Source organism: Pseudophryne corroboree, assembly GCF_028390025.1.
Source record: "Pseudophryne corroboree isolate aPseCor3 chromosome 3 unlocalized genomic scaffold, aPseCor3.hap2 SUPER_3_unloc_15, whole genome shotgun sequence".
In the NCBI taxonomy this organism is placed as follows: Eukaryota; Metazoa; Chordata; class Amphibia; order Anura; family Myobatrachidae; genus Pseudophryne; species Pseudophryne corroboree.
Window position 1 is genome coordinate 103,766 of NW_026967503.1, and position 12,640 is coordinate 116,405.

The window sequence follows — 12,640 nt, forward strand, 5'->3', positions numbered from 1 at the left end:
TACTCTTGGGACGTACCAAAGCTTCCCCCTTGGACGGGAGAGCTGTTTGGCACCTGTAACACTAGGCGGCCAAAGCTAGATGCTGATGCCGCAAACGTATCAAACTTGTAAAAGTGCACAAACGTGTGCACTGAAGACCATGTAGCCGCACTGCAAAGCTGTGTCGTAGAAGCTCCACGACTCGCTGCCCATGACGTTCCCACAGCACGTGTGGAATGAGCTGTTACTGATGTAGGCGGCTGTAACCTAGCATGAAGGTAAGCCTGACGTATGGTCAGTTTAATCCATCTGGATAAGGTCTGCTTAGAAGCTGGCCAACCCATCTTGGCAGCATCATAGAGAACAAACAACGTATCCGTCTTACGAACTGTAGACGTTCGGGATACATAAACGCATAATGCGCGTACCACATCCAAAGTTCCAGAATTTACTGTTAACACAGGAACTACTATTGGTTGATTGATGTGAAAAGATGACACTACCTTTGGTAAGAAAGCGGGATTCGTCCGAAGTTCCGCTCTGTCATTATAAAACACCAAATACGGTGTGTCAAAGTCGAAAAATATCATGATCCACATATCTGGTACTAACCCCAATGCACATGCCCGCTGCTCGTGCACCCACTCCCCCGTGCGTACGCATCCCCTCAGGTTGAGTAAGGGACGCTCCAACGTCTCGTGCGCATGGAGATGTGTATTTACCGCAGAGTTTCTGAGCGTCTAGCGAGCGACTCGATCGCAACATATTTAACCCAAATAGTGTGTTTTATAGATAATATTCCCCTAGACAACGTCAGCAAGTATGTTTAGTGTAAATGGTTCCTGGACAGAGGGATTCCTCTTTGCATGATATGAAGGGTCAGATAAAGGTTGAAAGGTGGTGTCTAGTATACAGCTGTAGAGTATTTCAATTGTAACATTTCGGTGTTGGTTAGGAAACGATCGCTCGCTCCTGCGTATAGTTATGTACAAAAGTAGTTTATAGACATTTACTGTATTTGCTGTTCATTATCCATGTGGCGGGAATCCTGAGGATACCTCCCACCTGAGCAGTTGGAAATAGACACAGCCCACCTGTTCAAACCCACCTCTGACCTTTTGTTATAATGCAGAGACACATTCCTGTGTCCAATGAACAATGAGATTATAGGGACCATTGTATTGTGAATGTATGCTGTGTATATAAGGACCACCATCGCCTGGGCCAGTCACTCACTCTCTCTGAAAGGCTTTCTCATTGAATGCTGAGGGCTGGATCCAGGACGCGCTTGCGAATCATCCCCACGTATGTATATTTCTCTGTAGCCATTTTGTTATCCTTTGTGTTTGCCATCTGTTCTCATTCTGTTTGCTTGTGTTTGCGATCGCTTTGCTTTTGTTTATATTATTCTTTGTTATTTCTGTTTAGATTTCTATGTTAGTCTGTAGTGTATAACCTGTACTGTTTTTTCCCTTTTTACTCTAAAGCATCCACAAAGGTGTTAGAACCGGAGTGGTTTTTAAATCCAAACAAGGTCTTGCGTATTCACTAGTTACTACAAAGGGTTTTCTGAGCGTCTCAATCTCTCAAACCGCTTTCATATTATCAAGGTTAATAAGCGTTACATCATTGTAGTATTACAGTACTAAGGCTTACAGTATAAGCATATCCTTTTTGTGTGTTATTAATATGGTTTACTGTGTGTCATTCTGTGAGCGTCTGCGCCACTCGTGTCTCACTCTCACTGTGCAGCGTCCGCTACGCCATTAGCGTAGCATTACGGTACTCGGGCCGCCTATAGCGTGCTCGATACGAAGCGTGAGTCCGTAAGCGTACGTGTCGCTCGTGCGTCGCGCCCACGACCTAGCGTCTGCTACGCTAAGTGCGTACCCTTACGGTACTCACTGCGCCAATTGCGTACTTAGTCCGTAATAAGTATATAGCTTACGTTTAAAGGTAATATTTGACATTATCAGGTGGCTTGCATGACAAGGCACCCAAATCTGAAACACGCCTTGCCGAAGCTAAGGCTAGGAGAAAAATTGTTTTCCAAGTGAGAAACTTAATATCCACTTGTTGTAAGGGTTCAAAATATGAAGACTGTAAAAAATCTAAAACCAGATTTAAGTCCCATGGCGCTGTAGGTGGAATGAATGGAGGCTGTACTCTGAGGACACCTTGCAAAAAGGTGTGTACAGACGGCAATAGAGCCAAACGTCTTTGAAAGTAAATTGACAAAGCAAAGACCTGCACCTTTAGTGTAGATAAACGCAGTCTTCCATCTAACCCCGTCTGTAGAAATAGCAAAAGACGGGATAACTTGAAAGATGATGTCGGAAACTTCCGAGCTTCACACCAACCTATATAGGCACGCCAAATTCTGTAATAATGAGCTGCCGTAACTAGCACGTAACATGGTTGGTATAACCGATTCTGGAATGCCCTCTCTTCTTAAGAGGGCAGTCTCAACAGCCACCCCGTCAAACGCAACCGCGCTAAATCGGGGTAAAGGAACGGACCCTGTTGAAACAGGTTCATACATAGCGGGAGCGGCCAAGGATCATCTGTGAGTAGCCCGCGGAGATCCGAGAACCAAGCTCTCCGAGGCCAATGAGGTGCCACTAGTATGACCGTGGCGGACTCATGTTTGATCCGTTTTAGCAACAGAGGGAGCAGTGGAAACAGATACACAAGGCTGTACGGCCACGCGATTGTGAGAGCATCCACAGCCACTGCCTTTGGATCTCGCGTTCTGGACACATACTGGGGCGTATCCACTTGTGGCTAATCCCACCTCTAGACCAACATGTGAAACACTTCTGTATTTAATGCCCATTCTCCTGGATGAAAATCCCGGCGGCTGAGATAATCTGCCTCCCAGTTGTCCACTCCCGGAATGAACACTGCCGACAATATCACTTGGTGATGCTCGGCCCAATTGAGGATTCGAGCTACTTCTCGTTCCTCCTTGTTTGTTGATGTACGCGACCGCCATCGCGTTGTCTGACTGCACCTGGACAGTCTGAGACCGGAGCATGTGCACTGCTTAACGTAGCGCATTGTAAATTGCCCGGAGTTCCAGGACATTTATAGACAGCAATCTTTCGTGATCCGCCCAGAGACCCTGGAGCTGACAATTTTGAACCACAGCTCCCAAACCTCTGAGACTCGCGTCCGTCGTTAGAATTATCCAATTCCAGATGCCGAACAGTTTCCCTGCGGTTAGATTGTGTACTTTTAGCCACCAGAGTAGAGATACTCGGGCTTGTGGAGACAACCTCACCCTCTGGTGAATCTGCAGATGCGAGCCCGACCACTGTACGAGCACATCCAGTTGAAAAGGACGTGTGTGAAATCTTCCGAACTCAAGTGCTTCGAAAGCCGCCACCATTTTGCCTAACAGTCGAATGCACAAATGTACCGAAACTGTGCGTGGCTTGAGCACTAATTGTACCAGATGACGAATACTCTGTACTTTCTGTTCTGGTAGGAAAATTCTTTGATCTACCGTATCGAGAATCATTCCTAGGAATTGAAGTCGTTGAGACGGAATCAGATGTGATTTCTTGAAGTTGACAATCCAACCATGCTGAACTAGCACATTGTATGTTAGCAAAGCATGTTGGAGGAGCATCTGTTGAGACGGAGCTTTGATGAGCAGACCGTCCAAGTATGGAACTATTATCACTTCCAGGGATCTGACATCACTTTGGTGAATACCCGAGGCGCTGACGAGAGGCCAAATGGTAGAGCCTGAAACTGGTAATGGTTTTGCCGTATCGCAAAACGCAAGAACCTCTGATGAGGTGGCCAAATCAGAATGTGTAAGTACGCATCCTTGAGATCTAGCGCAATCATGAATTCCTGTGGCTCTAAACCTGCAATTACTGACCGCAGGGATTCCATCTTGAATCTATAGTAAGTGACATACTGATTGAGCCCCTTAAGTTCAATATCGGCCTGACCGAGCCATCCGGCTTTGGTACCACAAACAGACTGGAATAATAACCCTGACCTTGTTGGTGTACAGGGACCGGAATCAAAACTGCTGAATCCAACAGAGACTGAATGGTAATATGCAGAACCGCCCTCTTGTCGTCCGATACAGGCAGTCCTGTCTTGAAAAACCGCCGTGGCGGGAGACAGTCGAACTCTATCTTGTAACCTTATAAATTGCGGATCCACCCATCTGTGGATGTCTGGAACCATGCCAAATGGAACGTCTGAAGGCGTGCCCCCACAACTGGAGATCCGAGATGGGCTGGGAGCCTGTCATGCCACTGGCTTGTCAGTGACCTTAGTGTCCTGATGACTGGTGGTAGTTTGTTGAAAACCATGTCCTCGACCTCGTCTACCAGGCGTGGCTGTTCCCCTACCACGGCCTCGAAATGGCTGAGGTCTAAAGGATTTGAACGCCGTCCCAGAGTATTTTCATCTAGGTACCGTTGGAGGCAATGGTAGGAAAACAGACTTCCCTCCCGTGGCCTCAGAAATCCATTTGTCCAATTCAGGACCAAACAACTTCTCGCCACCGTAAGGTAATGCCTCTATACCTCTCTTAAACTCTGCCTCCGCTTGCCAAGAACGCAGCCAAAGTGCTCGTCGTGCCATAACTAGCAACGATTAAAGGCGAGAAGTGAGCTGACAGACGTCAGTAAAAGCTGTACATAGATACTCAGCAGTTTCACAGATTTGATCAGCGAGAAGTATAAGGTGATCGTCATGTAGGCCAGACTTGAGTTTTGTTATCCATCCAATTAGCGCCTTAGTTACCCAAATGCCAACCAACCCAGATCTAAGCAACACTCCTGCTGCTATATACATGGATTTTAGCATAGCTTCTATTTTACAGTCTGAAGGGTCTTTAAGCGTAGTAGCAGTTGGTACTGGAATGGTTAATTTTTTAGTAAGTTTTGACACAGACGAATTGGCGGATTCTCCCATGTAGATGTCACAGACACTGGAAACGGGCAACTAGACTTAAATCGGCGAGGTATAAAAAAACGTTTATCTGGATTCTTCAGTGTTTCTACTAACATCTTATTGAGAGATTCCAAAACAGGAAAACACATTGGAGATTTGTGTCGTTTAGTAAAGACCATCTCATCATTTGTGAGAGGCTCCTCAGTCTCTGTAAACTTCAGAGACTGACGCACCACCCTGATGAGATTATCAATGCTTGGGCTGTCAAAATCTTCACTATCTGACTGCTGGTCTAATTCGCCATCCTCACCCTCCTCTTGCGCAGTGAGGTCTGGCATAGAACCGTCAGAATGCAACATAGCAGAAACTGGTAAATCATAAGACAAATTAAATTTATCCCTTCTATCCAAAGTGGACTTGGACCTTTGCAAAGGCTGAGACTCCTCCGGTAGGTCTGGCGGTCTCACCCGAGACTCTGATCTTGCCGCTTCCCGCTCGTGTGGAGCGGCGGCCAATTCTGATTGCAACCCAGCCAGTACATCTGCTAGTATTGGCCATTGAGGATCCGGGGATGAAACCGGATTTGAAACCGGAGTGGAAATTGTATTTGTAGCTGAATTCACAAAACATACTGTGCATGTGGTAGAACTATCCGGTAACACACTCTTACAGACATTGCAGTGAAACTGCTTTTTTGTTTTTGCTGGTGCCTTACTCATTATGTAGACAGACAATACAATTGACAAAGACAGACAACTTGCATGACTCAGTAAAATTGTTACTAAGGTGTGTGTATATATACATATATGGCCCAAGTGCAGTGCACGTGGCCAGTACTATATGAAACTTGATCCAAAATTCCCACTAACACCCCTGCGCCATCCAGTGGGGTAGTGTTGTAGGACAGGATCTTCCAAAACTGAAAGAGAAACAGGAGTGAACAGGAAGCATGGTTAAAATGGTACTTATCGCTGCTGTGAGCACAGAAAAAACACTGAGGTACTCTGGGAATATGGAGGGGAGGAGAGTTACTAAATTTAAATATTCAGTGCCTTGTTCTGCTAAAGCCATCCATATCCCAAGAGTACTCCAGTGACCCCTAGTGGATGAAAAAGAAAAGGAGATATGTGCATAGAAAGGTTTCTTTACAAATGTTTTCACACTCAAAATGCGTACCACATTCACGGGTCAAACAATGGTAGTACTCCTATCTGGGTTTCTTTTCCCACTGTCCAAGATGGTTTCTCTCATATACTTCCAATTAACAAAACCACAAATGTCCAGTGGCTCGGACAATCATCCAAAAATTTATAAAAATGGTATGCACCAATTCATATAGTCTTTGATAAAAAAGTTTATTAGTTACAAAAAGCCCATAGTTGGGGTGAATTGACATCCAAATATATACAATCAAAATTCCAAAATACAAAATCAGGAACCAGCGAGAATAGGCCAACAAATGACCATGGAAGGGGTAGTCTGGACCCCCAAACAGGTAAAGAGTGGAGTATTACCTTAAGTTGCTGATCATAAAATCCAAAATCACAGTGCCCAGTTCTGTCAATGCGTTTCGGCTCTCAGGAGCCTTTGTCAAGACATGTGGGAACTGTGAAAAACCCTGCTATTTAAATGAGATCTGGCCAATCAGGAAATACAGTAAATGACATCATGATTGATAATCATTATATAATATTCCAAAATTGTGAGAATGATAAACAAAAGATACAGATGTTCTATCATTAATTGCACAAATTGTAATAATGGAAATCGTTATATTTATCTTACAATAAACACAATCTTATACCGGAAGCCGGAAGTATACCGGACGTTGTTGTCTCACACTTCTGCCAAAAATGAATGCATCCATAAAAGAACATTTTTAATCCACAAATAAATGTGGAGCAGCGCAATGTACACAAACGCGCCACTCTGTCTCCAGAACGAGCGGCGCCCATGATGTCCAAATGCCAACCAGAAGCTCTCACAGCCGCACTCCACAGACATTGCTGATGCACTTCCGGGAAGTGACGCATGCATGTCAAACCACCAGCACTACGCATTCCACAGATTAAACATAACAAAGATTCATAGGGGTGAATTTATATAAATGTATAAGAAATCAGTTCCTCTAGAAAAAACAGGTTTATAATGTTAAGTGATTATTTTATTTGAAATTAATGCAACCAATAGAATTGAAGGGAGGGGTATATAAATCTGTCAACTGGTTGATGCCCTGATGAAGCAGCCGCATGTGAAACGTACGTTGGCATTTCAGAGACTGCTACGTGCTACCATACCACTGCTTTTTAATATCCTAAAGTGCTTATGTGATTATAATGTTATAGTAGTGGTAGCCAACACTGGTCCTCGAGAGCCACTAACCGTTCACATTTTCCAGCTCACCCAGCAGGTGCACAGGTGCAGTCATTACTCACTGACATATTTTAAAAGATCCACGGCTGCAGATAATTACTGAACATGTGATTCTGTGAGGAGCCCTGGAAAATGTTAACTGTTGGTAGCTCTGGAGGACCAGGGTTGGCTGCCCCTGTGTTATAGTATACTGTGCTGAGTGACACGTCGCTGCACTAAGGTTGGTGCGGTGAGAGTGCCTGGTTAACAGCCATCCGCATTCAGCAGCGTGTCCCGGAGCGGCTGAGGCAGTGAGAGCGCCTAGTAACATACAGTTGTGCAGAGCGGTCCTACCCGGAGCAGCCGCATGTGGACCGACTGGCGGGAGAGTGAGGCTAATGGCTGCAGTACAGACGTGGCTAATTAAGCTACTATATATTTACCTATAATATTGGGAAAAGGTGTATTAGGCTGAATATAGTCACTAAGTGCGGTGTTACAGGCGGACCCACAGAACACCAGTACTGTGACAGCAAGATATGGTACTGATATAATACTGTCAATGGGTTAATAACAAGTTACTGTGCATCCAGAAATGTAACAATATGATATATATCCATCACTGCCGTAACTAGACATTTTAGTGCTATGTGCAAGTAATAGCATCAGTGCCCCCCCCCCCCCTTATATGTAAAATAGGGGCAGTGCGCGCTGTAGGCGTGCTTCAAAATATAGGGTTGTGGCTTCATGGGGAAGGGGAGTGGCCACAAAAATAATACCAATTTATATTACGCTGCACAATAGTCTCCATTATTCAACTTACGCTGCACCACTTACATTACACCAGGTAGAACCCCTTTTACACATTATGACAGGTAGAGCCCCTGTCACAAATTACCCCATGCAGAACCCCATTCTACATATTACTCCAGGTAGAGCCACCTTTTACACATTATGGTAGGTAGAGTCCCCTTTTAAACATTACGGCAGGCAGAGCTTCCTTTTACACAGTACGGCAGGCAGAGCTCCCTTTTACACATTACTGCAGGCGGAGTCACCTTTTACACATTACGGCAGGTAGAGTCCCATTACTACACATTACACCAGGCAGAGTCTCCTTTTTACACATTACAGCAGGCAAATTCCCCTTTTTACACATTACGGCAGGTAGAGTCCCCTTTTAAACATTACGGCAAGCAGAGTCACCTTTTACACATTATGGGGTCTATTCATGAAGCAGTGAAAACTGTAGAGAAATGAGCAAGTGGAGAAGAACCAATCCGTTTTGAAGTAACATTTATGATTTGCAAACTATAAAATCATACAGAGCAGCTGATTGGTTGCCATGGGCAACTTCTCCACTAGCTCACTTCTCCACTGTTTTCACTGCTTCGTGAATAGACCCCTTTGTCAGGTAGAGTCCCCTTTTAACACATTACAGCAGGGGACTCTGCCTGCTGTAATGTGTTAAAAGGGGTACTCTGCCTGTCACATTACAGCAGGTAGTGTCCCCTTTTACACATTATGGCAGGTAGAGTCCCCTTTTACACATTACGGCAGGTAGAGTACCCCTTTTTACACATTACAGCAGGTAAGAGTCCCATTTTTACACATTACGGCAGATAGAGCCCCTTTTACACTAACCTAGGTCCTGAGCAGGTGGCGGGGAAGGAACAGGTCATCTGCAGCGGAAGGAAATCTGAGATTCCGGGCTCAGGCAGCATGCACTGTACAGCACGCTGCAGTTAGCTCCGGGGAGAGCTGGTGGGAATTATAGTCCGGCGCTGGAAGACACTACAGGTGTCTTGGTGCAGGGGAGCGGTGGGACCTGGAAACAGCCCAGGCCCAATAGCAGTCGCATACCCTGTCAGGCTGAACTGTAAACTCCGGGTTGCTCAGGCTGCATGGTAAGGGAGGGTGGTGGGATCAGGCATTGCTGCCCATGCCGTGGCTCACTGTAACCTCCGTGAGGGGAAGGCGGTGATGAGGGTCGGCTGCTGGGGTGGGATCGAGCATTGCTGCCCGCAGCTCACTGTAATCTCCGCGGGAAGGAACAGGAAAAGGAGCAGACTGTGCCCACCGTACAGTGCTGACCGGCTGTGCCCTGCGGACACACATTGCAGCGCGTGTGGACAGTGGTACTGCGTCCCCAGTACAGGCACCGCTGGCACACACCTAGTTATGGCGCTGAGACAGTATATAATACACACTCAGCGCTACACACATTTACTATATGACACTGTGCCCGGAATTTACACACACAGGCGCCTCTCCTCCGGCCACTGCCACTTCTCCTACCTAGCAGCACACACACAGGCACCTCTCCTCTGGCCACTGCCACTTCTTCTACCTAGTAGCACACACGGGTGCCTGTCCTCCGGCCACTGCCACTTCTCCTACCTAGCAGCACACACAGGCACCTCTCCTCTGGCCACTGCCACTTCTTCTACCTAGTAGCACACACAGGTGCCTCTCCTCCGGCCACTGCCACTTCTATTTAGCAGCACACACACAGGCGCCTCTCCTCCGGCCACTGCTCCTACCTAGCAGCACACAGGTGCCTCTCCTCCGGCCACTGCCACTTCTATTTAGCAGCACACACAGGCGCCTCTCCTCCGGTCACCGCCACCTCTCCTACCTAGTAGCACACACACAGGTGCCTCTCCTCTGGCCACTGCCACTTCTACCTAGCAGCACACACATACAGGCACCTCTCATCCGGCCATTGCCACTTCTGCCTAGCAGCACACACACAGGCACCTCTCCTCCAGCCACTGCCACTTCTACCTAGCAGCACACACCGCAGCGCCTCTCCTCCTGCCACCACTTCTCCTACCTAGCAGCACACACACAGGCGCCTCTCCTCCAGCCACTGCCACTTCTACCTAACAGCACACACCGCAGCGCCTCTCCTCCTGCCACCACCACTTCTCCTACCTAGCAGCACATACACAGGCGCCTCTCCTCTGACCATTGCCACTTCTACCTAGCAGAACACACCGCAGTGCCTGTCCTCCGGCCACTGCCACTTCTACCTAGCAGCACACACACAGGCGCCTCTCCTCCGGCCACTGCCACTTCTCCTACCTAGCAGCACACACACAGGCGCCTCTCCTCCAGCCACTGTCACTTCTACCTAGCAGCACACACACAGGCGCCTCTACTCCAGCCACTGCCACTTCTACCTAGCAGCACACGCACAGGTGCCTCTCCTCCTGCCACTTATCCTACCTAGCAGCACAAACACAGGCGCCTCTCCTCCGGCCACTGCCACTTCTCCTAACTAGCAGCACACACACAGGTGCCTCTCCTCCAGCCACTGCCACTTCTACCTTGCAGCACACACCACAGCGCCTCTCCTCCGGCCACTGCCACTTCTCCTACCTAGCAGCATACACCGCAGTGCCTCTCCTCCGGCCACTGCTCCTACCTAGCAGCACACACACAGGCGCCTCTCCTCCGGCCACTGCTCCTACCTAGCAACACACACACAGGCGCCTCTCTTCCGGTCACTGCCACTTCTCCTACCTAGCAGCACACACACAGGCGCCTCTCCTCCAGCCACTGTCACTTCTACCTAGCAGCACACGCACAGGTGCCTCTCCTCCTGTCACTTATCCTACCTAGCAGCACAAACACAGGCGCCTCTCCTCCAGCCACTGCTCCTACCTAACAGCACACACACAGGTGCCTCTCCTCCAGCCACTGCCACTTCTACCTAGCAGCACACACACAGGCGCCTCTCCTCCGGCCACTGTTACTTCTACCTAGCAGCACACACACAGGTGCCTCTCCTCCAGCCACTGCCACTTCTACCTAGCAGCACACACACAGGCGCCTCTCCTCCGGCCACTGTTACTTCTACCTAACAGCACACACACAGGCGCCTCTCCTCCGGCCATTGTCACTTCTACCTAGCAGCACACACACAGGCGCCTCTCCTCCGGCCACTGCCACTTCTACCTAGCAGCACACACACAGGCGCCTCTACTCCGGCCACTGCCACTTCTACCTAGCAGCACAGACCACAGCGGCTCGCATCCTATGCTAGTGTGCTGCCAATGTGACAATGTGCCTGGAGCTCGAGTGCAGGGCAATTGCTGATCACTAAAGCGCCGGATGGTGCCACCCCCGATGAAGTGCACTGTGTACAAAGCACACTGCTAGTTACGGCCCTGCGGCTGTAACATTAGCAGCCGTCTCTGAATCAGGTCCTCAGATGGAAAAGCATAATCAGTAATGTGCAACAATGACTGAAAGTACATATTACTGAAATATAAGATTTGTGAATTCATTTGATGGGGTATGGGTCATTAGATCGACCACTTTTGCATTGCAGTTGCATCCATGAGGGGCGAACGTGGGCGGGCCGGGACCATTTTCCGGGGGGCTGCGTGATGTCACATCTGCGATCATCTCTGATTACCCCCTATAAGCTTCCAGAGTGCACCTCATATCTCATCTTTTCCAAGTTACTACAAATGATATGAGATCGGTAGCAGCACTACTTTCAGGATTATTACACAGAACACACATAAAGGCTGACAGCAAATAACAGTAACACATACAAGGGATTCATTAGAAATAAGGAAGCATAATCATCATTAAGTTTTATTATCAACTAACTCTGTACGGAACCCATACACCTCTTTACTGCCTTCAGCAGCCCCTGGTACTGCACTACTGCCACCCACCCTATCTCCCCCCACTGCTGCCACCGTCCTGTCTCCCCCCCCACTACTGCCACCCACCCTGTCTTCCCCCCACTACTGCCACCCGCCCTGTCTCCTCCCACTACTGCCACCCACCCTGTCTCCCCCTCACTACTGCCACCCGCCCTGTCATCCCCCCACTACTGCCACCCGCCCTATCTCCCCCCCCACTATTGCCACTGCCATATCTCCCCCACTACTGCCACCGCTTTGTCTACACCCACTACTGCCACCCACCCTGTCAACCCCCTCAACTGCCACCGCCATGTCTATCCCCACCCTGTCCCCCCCCCACTATTGCCACCCACCCTGTCCCCCCCACTACTGTCACCATGTCTCCCCCCACACTACCGCCACTGCCCTGTCTACACCCACTGCCACCACCCTGTCTCCCCCCCACTACTGCCACCCACCCTGTCTCCCCCCCACTACTGCCACCCACCCTGTCTCCCCCTCACTACTGCCACCCGCCCTGTCATCCCCCCACTACTGCTACCCGCCCTGTCTTCCCCCACTACTGCCACCACCCTGTCTCCCCCCACTACTGCCACCACCATATCTCCCCCACTACTGCCACCGCTTTGTCTACACCCACTACTGCCACCCACCCTGTCAACCCCCTCAACTGCCACCGCCATGTCTATCCCCACCCTGCCACCCCCACTATTGCCACC

General features: G+C 48.8%; 1 protein-coding gene across 1 annotated transcript in view; it reads right to left on the reverse strand.

Annotated features, from left to right (window-relative positions):
* LOC134983424 (zinc finger protein 850-like) overlaps nt 1-12,640 on the reverse strand; it is a 116,014-nt gene that overhangs the window by 101,717 nt on the left and 1,657 nt on the right. The window contains exons 2-3 of the mRNA XM_063949106.1: nt 11,426-11,523; nt 5,136-5,269 (exon numbers count right to left, since the gene is read on the reverse strand). Of these exons, the coding sequence (XP_063805176.1) occupies nt 5,136-5,269; nt 11,426-11,523 (232 nt within the window). The remainder of the gene's footprint in view (nt 1-5,135; nt 5,270-11,425; nt 11,524-12,640) is intronic.